Raw genomic sequence first — 13,414 nt, 5'->3', positions numbered from 1 at the left:
AATAAGTATTTGGTCACCTACAAACAAGCAAGATTTCTGGCTCTCACAGACCTGTAACTTCTTCTTTAAGAGGCTCCTCTGTCCTCCACTCGTTACCTGTATTAATGGCACCTGTTTGAACTTGTTATCAGTATAAAAGACACCTGTCCACAACCTCAAACAGTCACACTCCAAACTCCACTATGGCCAAGACCAAAGAGCTGTCAAAGGACACCAGAAACAAAATTGTAGACCTGCACCAGGCTGGGAAGACTGAATCTGCAATAGGTAAGCAGCTTGGTTTGAAGAAATAAACTGTGGGAGCAATTATTAGGAAATGGAAGACATACAAGACCACTGATAATCTCCCATGATCTGGGGCTCCACGCAAGATCTCACCCCGTGGGGTCAAAATGATCACAAGAACAGTGAGCAAAAATCCCAGAACCACACGGGGGGACCTAGTGAATGACCTGCAGAGACCTGGGACCAAAGTAACAAAGGCTACCATCAGTAACACACTACGCCGCCAGGGACTCAAATCCTGCAGTGCCAGGCGTGTCCCCCTGCTTAAGCCAGTACATGTCCAGGCCCGTCTGAAGTTTGCTAGAGAGCATTTGGATGATCCAGAAGAAGATTGAGAGAATGTCATATGGTCAGATGAAACCAAAATAGAACTTTTTGGTAAAAACTCAACTCGTTGTGTTTGGAGGACAAAGAATGCTGAGTTGCATCCAAAGAACACCATACCTACTGTGAAGCATGGGGGTGGAAACATCATGCTTTGGGGCTGTTTTTCTGCAAAGGGACCAGGACGACTGATCCGTGTAAAGGAAAGAATGAATGGGGCCATGTATTTTGAGTGAAAACCTCCTTCCATCAGCAAGGGCATTGAAGATGAATCTTGGCTGGGTCTTTCAGCATCACAATGATCCCAAACACACCGCCCGAAACCTGAAGAAGAGTCCCCTAAGCAAGATGGTCCTGGTGCTCTTTTCACAAACACAAACAGACCGCACAGAGCTTCAGGACAGCAACACAATTAGACTCAACCAAATCATGAAAAAAAGATAATTATTTCCAACGTGTCAAGTAGAATGCTAGGAACTAGAATGCGATTTGGCCTTACCTGACCACTGTGACAAACCCAAAATGAAGAAAAGCTTTACTATGTATAGACTCAGTGAGCATAGCCTTGCTATTGAGAGTCCACCAAGGACATATCTGGCTCTCAAACCCACCATTTTATAAACTCACATATAGATATCTATATAACAGAATCTGACTGTTGCGTTAACTTCCAATCACATCATCGTACTACATGACGTCACCACAACAGCACCTACAGTCACATTTGGGCCGTCTGATTGGTCCAGAAACCGATGGGTTGGGCCAGAGCCAGAACACGTGGGTAAAGCGACAGTTTCAAAATTCGTCATTGGCTTTAATACTCAAATTGGTTAGATCCAATCCCTGATTACTTTGTTTTGTACAACGCCCCTTCTACTTCACGTCACCATAAATGACTACAGTTGAAGTCGGAAGTTTACAGACAACTTAGCCAAATACATTTCAACTCAGTTTTTCACAATTCCTGACATTTAATCCTAATAAAAATTCCCTGTCTTAGGTCAGTTAGGATCACCACTTTATTTTAAGAATGTGAAATGTCAGAATAATAGTAGAGAGAGAGAGCTGGTGTAACTGAGTCAGGTTTGTAGGCCTCATTGCTCACACACGGTTTTTCAGTTTTGCCCACAAATTTTCTATAGGATTGAGGTCAGGGCTTTGTGATGGCCACTCCAAAACCTTGACTTTGTTGGCATTAAGCCATTTTGCCACAACTTTGTAAGTATGCTTGGGGTCATTGTCCATTTTGGAAGACTGATTTGCGACCAAGCTTTATCTTCCTGACTGATGTCTTGAGCTGTTGCTTCAACATATTCACATCATTTTCTCCCTTATGATGCCATCTATTTTGTGAAGTGCACCAGTCCCTCCTGCAGCAAAGCACCCCCACAACATGATGCTTCCACCCCCGTGCTTCACGTTTGGGATGATGTTCTTCGGCTTGCAAGCCTCCTCCTTTTTCCTCCAAACATAACGATGGTCATTATGGCCAAACAGTTCTATTTTCGTTTCATCAGACCAGAGGACATTTCTCCAAAAAGTACAAGGAGGCTGGAGATTCGTGAGAAGACAACCTTTTACATAGTGAATTTGGGCTAGAAGGTCGAAGGTTTGAGACCTACTCCCTGCTATTTCATTACATTGGTGTCAGAAGTGATCAGACCTTGCATCCACGATAGTGTGTGTGCTTGGTCAATGAGCACGTTCCTATAAGACGTAGAGTTGCAAGCTAGCGTGACGACACGCTCTTTCAAAGGAGGGAGTAGTGTAACAACCCTGGGTTTATAAGTGCGGATATTGAGTCTGTCACTTGAGCATGCGGCACAGTCGATTTCGGGCTAGAAGGTTGAGGGTTAGAGACCTGCTCCCTGCCTGTTTCATGTTGATAAAAGCAGTGGCATGTATTAATGGTTGCAAAGCCAGGCTTTTGACCAAGAAAAATGTACCAAGATTTTTTTTTTTTTTATAATAATGTACCCTTGGTCTCGGTTTCATAATTTCCCATCAATTCGCAAGAGACTGAATGTATCTCACAAGAGAACGCATCCAAGCGAGCGAAACCATGCCCCTCTCTACGTGTAGGCCATCTATCTGATGCTGTGTGGTCCAAATGAGTATGGCATTGTTGCTGTCCGTATCATTGAATCCAAGGGGAGCCAGCAAGCATTTGGCCTCCCTTGATTAAAAAAAGAAAAAAGTGGCTAGCTAGCCAAAATTGTACCCTTTCCTAAATTAGCCTTGGATGGAGATAGGGATTTGGACTTGTACCATACTTAATTCTCTGTATAACAGGGATTCTGATTCAACCATTAATTCATACATTGTTGTGCCCCTGGCCTAAGAGGATGGAAGTTCAATATGTAGCTAGATCCTAGCTAATGTTAACTAGCTAACATTGACCATGAATGGAATTTAGGCTAGCGAGCAAGCATTTTAGCCAGGTAACCTAGGACAAAAAAAATAAAAGCGTGTACTGGATCACAGAGTGATAGACCGTTTCGTCAACTTGAAACGGAGGAGGATAACATTTGGCGTGTCTCTACAAGTAATGAGTTAACATGTTTTTCTACTTGCACGAAGGCGCACACAAATATCGAAACCATTGACAGCTAAATTGTTTTTGGTATCTTTTAGTTGTCACTGTATTAGACTAAGCAGAGGTGGTTTGATGTGTGTATCTGTGCTTGCAACTGTATGTTTGTGAACGGTACTGTTTGCTTGCTTGTTTGTGTGTCTGTCGGTGTTCTTTGAAACATTGTTTATGTAAATCCCGGACTCGACTCAGGGCAATGGGTCCTAAAGCTCCAGCCACTCCTTCTACTCCTTGTCTCACTCTTTCTCAAGTATTGGAGCTATGTAAACTCACATGAATTCTTTGAAGAAAGAAACCGCTCTAGATCCAATCTTTTTAGTCAGGTCCTGGTCTCCTGAGTGTGCTCCCAACTGCTTACAAGCTACCAACTCCTTCACCGCCATGTCAACAGTCAGTCTGGACACATTTAATTATCAATTTATTTTGTTTTTATTGGAAAGTGGGAAAACCCGCTGTCAGCGTGTGCATCCATCTTGAATTCCATAGGGAGGTAGCTGTTTTTCATTGAACCGGGATGCACTTGAAACCCATGGTTTGATAAACACAGGGCATGCGAACAACTGCAATTTAAACGTGTATTTAATCATATCAAAGTACATATTTGGTGAAGGAGCCAACTTCCTGATGTTAATTTATCATATTTAGCATTGGGTGTGTAGGTTTGGGAGATTGTAGATTTGTATTCTATACTCCCACAACATACTTCTCACTCATTCCTCCACAATCACATGACTTAGATGTTAAACATGAACATGCATGCACATTACATTTGGGTATATTTTTCTGGAGCTGTGCTCTGCCACTAAAGTGCTGGATCTCCTACAGCAGAACAGGCAGACAGATGGGGCCTCTTGGTTGGTGTCACACTTTTTTTAACCTTTATTTAACTAGGCAAGTCAGTTAAGAACAAATTCTTATTTACAATGACAACCTACTGTTCCCCGGTAGGCCAACTGCCTTGTTCAGGGGCAGAACGACAGATTTGATTTTCAGCTTGGGGATTCGATCCAGCAAGCTGACAAGGTAAAAATCTGTTGTTCACTCTAAATCGAATCAAACTTTATTAGTCACATGCGATGAATACAACAAATACAACAGTGCAGTTCAAGAAGAGTTAAGAAAATATTTTTCAAAATAAAGTAAGACGATAACAATAACGAGGCTATATAGAAGGGATACAGGTTAGAGGTCATTTGTTCATGTAGGTAGGGGTGAAGTGACTATGCATAGATCATAAACAGTGAGTAGCAGCAGTGTACAGAACAAATGTAGGGGTGGGTGTCAATGGAAATAGTCCAATGTCCATTTGATTAATTGTTCAGCAGTCTTATGTCTTGGGGGTAGAAGCTGTTAAGGAGCCTATTGGTCCTAGACGCTCCGGTACCACTTTCCGTGCGGAGGCAGAGCGAACAGTCTATGACTTGGGTGACTAGAGTCTCTGACAATTTCATGGGCTTTCCTCTGACACCGCCTATTATATAGGTCCTGGATTGCAGGAAGCTTGGCCCCAGTGATGTACTGGGCTGTACGCACTACCCTCTGTAGGGCCTTACGGTCAGATGCCCAGCAGTTGCCATACCTGGCGGTAATGCAACTGATCAGGATGCTCTCGATGGTGCAGCTGTAGAAATTCTTGAGGATCTGGGGACCCATGCCAAATCTTTTCAATCTCCTGAGGGGAAATAGGTTTTGTCGTGCCTTCTTCATGACGATCTTGGTGTGCTTGGACCATGTTAGTTTGTTGGTGATGTGGACGCCAATGAACTTGAAGCTGTTAATGGGGGCCTGTTCTGTAGTCCATGATCAGCTCCTTTGTCTTGCTCACATTAAGGGAGAGGTTGTTGTCCTGGCACCACACTGCCAGGTCTCTGACCTCCTCCCTATAGGCTGTCTCATCATTGTCGGTAATCAGGCCTACCACTGTTGTCGTCAGCATACTTAATGATGTTGTTGGAGTCGTGTTTGGCCACGCAGTCGTGAGTGAACAGGGAGGGCTGAAATGCACACCCCTGAGGGGCCCCAGTGTTGAGGTCCAGCGTGACGAGACTGCCTACAGGGAGGAGGTGAGGGCCCTCGGAGTGTGGTGTCAGGAAAATAACCTCACACTCAACGTCAACAAAACTAAGGAGATGATTGTGGACTTCAGGAAACAGCAGAGGGAACACCCCCCTATCCACATCGATGGAACAGTAGTGGAGAGGGTAGCAAGTTTTAAGTTCCTCGGCATACACATCACAGACAAACTGAATTGGTCCACTCACACAGACAACATCGTGAAGAAGGCGCAGCAGCGCCTCTTCAACCTCAGGAGGCTGAAGAAATTCGGCTTGTCACCAAAAGCACTCACAAACTTCTACAGATGCACAATCGAGAGCATCCTGGCGGGCTGTATCACCGCCTGGTACGGCAACTGCTCCGCCCTCAACCGTAAGGCTCTCCAGAGGGTAGTGAGGTCTGCACAACGCATCACCGGGGGCAAACTACCTGCCCTCCAGGACACCTACACCACCCGATGTTACAGGAAGGCCATAAAGATCATCAAGGACATCAACCACCCGAGCCACTGCCTGTTCACCCCGCTATCATCCAGAAGGCGAGGTCAGTACAGGTGCATCAAAGCTGGGACCGAGAGACTGAAAAACAGCTTCTACCTCAAGGCCATCAGACTGTTAAACAGCCACCACTAACATTGAGTGGCTGCTGCCAACACACTGACACTGACTCAACTCCAGCCACTTTAATAATGGGAATTGATGGGAAATGATGTAAATATATCACTAGCCACATTAAACAATGCTACCTTATATAATGTTACTTACCCTACATTATTCATCTCATATGCATACGTATATACTGTACTCTATATCATCGACTGCATCCTTATGTAATACATGTAACACTAGCCACTTTAACTATGCCACTTTGTTTACATACTCATCCCATATGTATATACTGTACTCGATACCATCTACTGTATCTTGCCTATGCTGCTCTGTACCATCACTCATTCATATATCCTTATGTACATATTCTTTATCCCCTTACACTGTGTATAAGACAGTAGTTTTGGAATTGTTAGTTAGATTACTTGTTGGTTATTACTGCATTGTCGGAACTAGAAGCACAAGCATTTCGCTACACTCGCATTAATATCTGCTAACCATGTGTATGTGACAAATAAAATTTGATTTGATTTTGACAGACGTTTTGTGGATCTGTTGGGGCGGTATGCGAATTGGAGTGGGTCTAGGGTATCCAGGAGGATGCTGTTGATGTGGGACATGGCCAGCTTTTCAAAGCACTTCATGGCTACTTACGTGAGTGCTACGGGGCGGTAATCATTTAGGCAGGTTACCTTCACTTCCTTGGGCACAGGGACTATGGTGGTCTGCTTGAAACGTGGATATTACAGACTCAGTCTGGGATAGGTTGAAAATGTCAGTGAAGGCACTTACCAGTTGGTCCGTGCATGTGTTGAGTACACGTCCTGGTAATCCAGCTGGCCCCGCGGCTTTGTGAATGTTGTTTAAAGGTCTTGCTCACGTCGGCTACCAAGAACGTTAGACAGTGACAAAAACAGGGTTGGGGAGGTGCAGCTGAACCACCATGACATCAGGATGCACTTGGGCTCTGGTGGTGCTGTTTTCAGGGCTTTGTAATAGTCGGTGCCAAAAAGGTTTGAAAGGCTTTTTGGAGGTTGTGAACGAAGTCTCCTGTTGCTCTAAGTGTTTAATGTGACTCATAACTTGAGTATGGGTTTCAATTTCTAATGGAATGGAGAAGGACGGGGGTCGGTGTCAAGGGATTATGATGGTTTAGTATGCACATTTATCATTATGATCCCTGCAGATGGAACTAACCACTAGGACTACTTCTCAAATGGCAACCAATTCCAGAGGGCTCTGGTCAAAAGTAGTGTGCACTATGTAGGGATGAGGGTGCCATTTGGGGCGTAACCTATCTGTGTGTCCCCCTAGGCTAAAGTGTGTGTCTGGGTTCACTTTCAGACTAGTAGTGTGTCTGATTATTCTCCCATGTTTTTCTCATAATATTGGCAGGCGGTTTCAGTAAAATTGTGATGAGAACCATCGATCAGAATGTTAAGATCTGCATCTGGTTGGCTAGACATATATTTTATTTAACTGTGCTAAGTGTGTGTGCGTGTGTGAGACTGAACTGGAAGGCAGAAGATATGCAGAGAATCAGATGGTGCTGGAGGTATGAGAGGTGGGGCCAGGGGGTGCCTCGGCCTGGAAATGCAGAGGAGGAAGGTGGCAGGCAGAGAAAGGAGCTCCCTCTTAAATGAGAGATTGGGATGGCAACATTCATCACATACCCAATGCACCTGGATTCACGTATGCAAGGGAGAGCGAAGGACGGGGGAGGGAGTGTGTGCGTGTGTGCAGTGAAGTATCATCAGTGGATCAGACACTTCACTCTATCAGCTAGATAAAGGGAAGGAGTGTGAGCTGATAGGTGGAGACTGAAGAGAGACCAATGGCAGGAGCTGATACTGAGACTGCTTTTATAACTGTATATGGTTTGTGTGTTTTGGCCCGGCTATTGTCAGACACAGCGACGGAAATGGTTGTCTATCGAGTTTAAAGACTGTTCTCTATTTTTGTTGGAAGAGTTGGTGTGAAATGTAATGCTGCACGTCTTCTCGTAGTCAAGGGTTAGATGGTGTAAGACCTCAATGTTCCTCCTAGTGATGCAGCTTGACCAAGACAGTGCTAAGGGTGCACATAAGGGTAAGAGTCCAATGTAGACATTTTGTGTGTGTGTGAGTATATTGAACATTTATTTTTCTTTCTGTTTTCCAAGGGAAAGAAGCACTCTGCATTATCCCAGTGAAGAATATCCGGGCTGTGGAGAAACTGTACGAAAGTGCCTTTAACCGCAAAAATGTAAGCAGGACTGTCTTGATGTGGTCTGTTTAGATCCAGGAGTTTACCCAGGCCACCTACCTGACCAGTAAACGGTCAAGCACAGTTAACCTCTGGGCCCTTGCATTAGCCTATAGTATTTCCTGGTCAGGTCAAAATATCAGGAAAAACTCCTTTGGTTCTGTGTAAGTTGTGAGGGAAGTCCTTTGAGTTTCCGCATTGAATTTGAACAGAAACATGAGGACTATGAGTGTCTGTTACTCAAAATAAAATCGTAATTGTCCGCAAAGGGCAATTAATTTGCACCATATTGTCAGCCTGTCAGATATTTTGTTTGTGTGTGTGTTATTGACAACCCCTCTCTCCTCTCCCGTTTTTAGATGTTCCAGGTGCTCCACAGTGAGAAGCCACTGTACGTGCAGGCGGGGAACTGCGTGGAGGCCAGTGAGTGGGTGGAGGTGCTGAGCCAAGTGAGCCGCTGTAACCCGGACCGCCTGGGCACCTTCCACCCCTCAGCCTACGTGGCGGGGGCCTGGCTCTGCTGCAGGAGCCTGAGCGACAACCAGCCGGGCTGCAAGCCCTGCACACCGTGAGTACTCACCCCTGAATCTCAAACCAACCTCTACTAGTCCCTAGGTCAGTGTTCCCCAATAACATTTTATAAAAATCACCAGGAAATTACCTCTGATTTTTAATGTAATAAATATGTTCGCCAAGTATCACCACACATAAATAGAGGGACATACAGTGAGCTCCAAACGTACTGAGACAGTGACACATTTTTGTTGTTTTGTCTCTGTACTCCAGCGCTTTGGATTTGAAATGATACAATGGCTATATGAGGTTAGACTGTTGGCTTTCATTTGAGGGTATTTTCATCCATAGTGGGTGAACAGTTTAGAAATTACAGCACTTTGTGTATATATTCTCCCCATTTTTAGGGAAACAAAAATTATTGGGCCAAATTCCCTTGTGTATTAGAGTAGTAAAAATGTAAGTCTTTGGTCCCATAGTCATAGCACACAGTGACTACATCAAGCTTGTGACTGTAAACATTTGTTGGATGCATTTGCTGTTTTATTGTAAATAAGAACATCATGCATTAATGTGGATGCTACCATGATTATGGATAATCCTGTATGAATTGTGAATAATGATGAGTGAGAAAGTTAGAGGCATAAATATCATACCCCCCCTGTTATTGTAACCTCCCCCGTTATTGTAATGGTGAGAGTTTAGCATGTTTTGGGACTATGATATAAAATGCTAACCTCCCAAGTTATTGTAATGGTGAGAGGTTAGCATGTTTTGGGGGTATGATATTTGTAACTTTCTCACTCCTCAATATGCACAATTCATTCAGGGGTATCCGTAGTAATGGTAGCATCCACATTAATGTAGATGTGTTTAGAAACATATTACATTCTTATTTACAATAAAAGTGACTCTAAAATGACAGCAATTATTTATTTCTATTGGGCACAAAATAATCTGAAACACAACCAAAACAAACTGCAAATGCATCCAACAAGTTTGTAGAGTCACAAGCTTGATGTGGCCATTGTGTGCTAGGAATATGGGACCAAATACTAAACTTTTGGCTTCTTTAATAAATGTATAAGTGAATCTGTCCCAGTACGTTTGGTCCCCTGAAATGGGGGGGACTATGTACAGAAAGTGTTGTAATTTCTAAACGTTTCACCCAATATGGATGAAAATACCCTCTAATGAAAGCTGACAGTCTGTAAATAAATCCAAAGTGTTGGAGAACAGAACAAAAACAACAACAAAATTGTCACTGTCCCAATACTTTTGGAGCTCACTGTATGTGAAGGTTTCTGAATTTAATCAATGTTTGAAATTATTCTTGGGACACGTAATACAAATGATTTATAACTACGTTCCGGCCCCCGACCGTCCGCTCAAGGAATGAATGTAATTGGTGACCTCTACCCTAGGTGCTTGTGTAGATCGGGTAGGTTTGTATAGATGGCTGTATGGTTCATTTGATTTATTTTCAGTCAATTCATTGTGATGGCTAAAAATACATCTTGTAACTGCGGATAGTAAGTCTGATTACTCCTGGGCTACAGCACCCAAATATTAGTTTATAGAACTTAAAAAGAGTTGAGCATAGAATTATGAACCATATAAAAATGTTCTATCTTGGAATTTGCCATATTTTGTGTACTGATGCTATCCTTCCCTCTCAGATCAACACAAGTTCCTAGAAGATAGAGGCTGCTTCCTCAAAGAAATTGACCGTATCAGAATTACTGCCTACTCGTATCAGACACCTGAGTCTTATTCAATAGGGAGCACGTAGCGAAATTGGACAATTCCAGCACGCGTTATTGGATAATTCCAGGTTTTCTGTTTTCTTCCATTTGGTGCTTAATGAACATGACCCTGTCTTCTCTCCCAGCACCTTGCTGGCTAACCTGCAGCTGGACATCGACTGTGACCGCGAGACGGAGAGAATCTTCTCCCTCCTCACCTCCAGCTACTCCAAGCTGCAGAAGATGGAAGGCAAGTGGGATTCTACCAGTCAATCGCCCAACTCTCACACAAATTAATATAAAAAATATTCTCATCACAATAGATTATTTCTATAGTGGCTTATTGCATGAGGCATTTTCTCTTGAACCGTACGTACCCTGCTGGCTCAGATATTTTATTTTCACATTGTCCTTTCCAGCCCGGTTCCTGCAACTATTGTGTATGACTAACCAGGCTAGTACAGCTTGGATTGGCTTGGCTCAGTTTGGCCCTTTAGTGGGAATCTGGCAACAGTAGCTTGGTGTGATAGCCTGTGATGATGACCTCATGTATCTGTCTCCTGTGATCAGATGCGTGTGCCAGCATCGCTGTGTACCAGGGACCTCCGAGGGAGCAGGACGACTACTCCCTGTTCACCATCCAGGACCCCAAGGAGACATTCCACACAGTGCAGCAGATCACACACATCCTGGAGGAGCTGCAGAGAGAGCACGACACTCGCAGCGGCACCGCGCAGTACGGCAGCCAGTAAGTACACGCACGCACTCTCAAATACACACATACATATGTGTATACACGGACACTTTTTCACATGTACTCACATGCACACATGGATACACACATGCGTAGACAGCCACGTAAATATTTATCCTCTTTGCTTTTCTGTGTCTTTCTAGAGAGAATCCGATAGTTGGGAAGACATCCTAACCAGTCTAGGTGGGTCTGTCTGGCCTGAGTTCAACACTGGAGCCCCAGGGTGGCACCGTCGGGATTGGTAGTGAGAACGCTGCCTGCCTCCGCGAATACCATGTGACTGGACGGACTGTCCAATAGAGGAAGTTAGAATTGTCACCTGACCAGAAGCTCTCATTGGTTCAGAAGAGGAGACCCTTAGTTGTTTTTTAAAATTATCTTTCCCCGCCTGTCTCCATCCCTCTCTCGTTCTCACACACCACTGCCCTAATCAGAGGAGAATGTGCTTGCTCTCGTCTTCTACTTGATTTGCACAACAAAACTCAATCATTTCATTGAAATCTCCCCTTTTTCTACAGTTCGGTGAAGACCAGACAACACCATTAGTTGGTGTGTGCGTGTGTGTGAATAGGCTGCTAAAATAATCCCTTTTATACACAATGTTTTCGATCATCAACCATCAAGATGAAGCTCTCAATCTCTTGGGGCTTCACTGTTTGACGTCTGTTTACAACTAAACAGCAAGCTGATTTTGTTTCTCATTTTCTATAAAAGGGAATTTTTCTCTCCTTCCTCCTCCTCTACCCACCTCTATATTTTGTGCTTTGAACAAATGCAGGTGTTTCAGAGTACAGTTAAGTGGATGAAACCGATCTGCCTTATTTTTCTTAGTGGATGTATGTGTAAAAGTCTCTCACATCCATCCTCGGGTTAGGGAATAATGCCCAAGCACTTTACATATTTGGAATATTCCAGATGGCATCATTTTAGATACGTGGTATCAGTAAACCCCCCCCACATTGATCAGTTAAATGATCTCGTTTACGTTCTCGTTTCCATTCCTGTACGATGACGTTTATAGCCTGTAGATTTTAATAGCTATTTTTCTTACACCAAAGATGAAAATTTCGTAGGATCGACTTGGGAAAAAAGGGTATAAATGTATTTTGCAATACAGACTTTTTGAAAATGGAGAGAAATGCAGGATATATTTAGTTCATGTACATTTTGGTAAATGCATTGTTCCTCCTTTTAACGATGTAGACGATTTGATTGAGTAACGTTCTAATGTTCTCTGGAAATGCAGAGGGACCGTGGTCGGTAGTCTGACAACCGCTTCACCATGTAGTGATGTCACTGCATATCAATCACCATAAATCACAACAAGATAGACAATCCCCTTCACTTGCCAATCTAGCCCCTTAGATAGTCATCACTGCATCACTGGCCCACATTAACTAGTAGTCAAAGCTCAGGGATGATAGACGAGTTTCCCACTAGTACACTGAACAAAAACATAAATGCAAGATGCAACAATTTCAAAGATTTTCCTGAGTTACAGTTCATGTAAGGAAATCAGTCAAATGAAATGAATTCATTAGGCCCTAATCTATGGATTTCACATGACTGGGAATACAAATATGCATCTGTTGATCACAGATACCTTTTTTTTTTTTTAAAGGTAGTTGCGTGGATCAGAAAACCAGTCAGCATCTGGTGGGACCACCATTTGCCTCATGCATTGTGACAATTCTACTTCACATATAGTTTATCAGGCTGTTGATTGTGGCCTGTGAATGTTGCCCCACTTCTCTTCAATGGCTGTGCAAAGTTTCTGGATATTGGCGGGAACTGGAACACGCTGTTGTACATGTCGTTCCAGAGCATCGCAAACGTGCTCAATGGGTGACATGTCTGGTGAGTATGCAGGCCATGGAAGAACTGGGACATTTTCAGCTTCCAGGAAGTGTGTACAGATCCTTGCGACATGGGGCCGTGCATTATGATGCTGAAACATAAGGTGATGGCAGCGGATGAATGGCACGACAATGGGCCTCAGGATCTCGTCACAGTACCTCTGCATTAAAATTCCCATCGATAAAATGCAATTGTGTTCGTTGTCCGTAGCTTATGCCTGCCCATACCAAAACCCCACCCCCACCTGTGGCACACATATCAGCAAACCACTCACCCACACGACACCATACACATGGTCTACCATCTTCCCGGTACAGTTGAAAACCAGGATTCAATCCATGAAAAGCACACTTCTCCAGTGTGCCAGTGGCCTTGGAAGATGAGCATTTGATGTCAAACTGCAGTCAAGTCAAGACCCTGGTGAGAATGAAGAGCA

The 13,414-nt window shown here is 43.7% G+C and overlaps 1 protein-coding gene across 1 annotated transcript in view; it reads left to right on the top strand.

The window, feature by feature from the left end:
• Window positions 1-12,680, top strand: part of LOC112265309 (ras GTPase-activating protein 2) — a 47,508-nt gene extending 34,828 nt beyond the window's left edge. The window contains exons 20-24 of the mRNA XM_024442477.2: window positions 8,027-8,109; window positions 8,469-8,677; window positions 10,514-10,617; window positions 10,938-11,115; window positions 11,265-12,680. Of these exons, the coding sequence (XP_024298245.2) occupies window positions 8,027-8,109; window positions 8,469-8,677; window positions 10,514-10,617; window positions 10,938-11,115; window positions 11,265-11,295 (605 nt within the window). The 3' untranslated portion in view covers window positions 11,296-12,680. The remainder of the gene's footprint in view (window positions 1-8,026; window positions 8,110-8,468; window positions 8,678-10,513; window positions 10,618-10,937; window positions 11,116-11,264) is intronic.
• The last annotated feature ends 734 nt before the right edge of the window (window positions 12,681-13,414 follow it).

This window comes from Oncorhynchus tshawytscha, linkage group LG13, assembly GCF_018296145.1.
Source record: "Oncorhynchus tshawytscha isolate Ot180627B linkage group LG13, Otsh_v2.0, whole genome shotgun sequence".
Taxonomy (NCBI): Eukaryota; Metazoa; Chordata; class Actinopteri; order Salmoniformes; family Salmonidae; genus Oncorhynchus; species Oncorhynchus tshawytscha.
The sequence above is the reverse complement of the archived record's forward strand: the minus strand, read 5'-3'. Positions and strand labels throughout refer to the sequence as shown.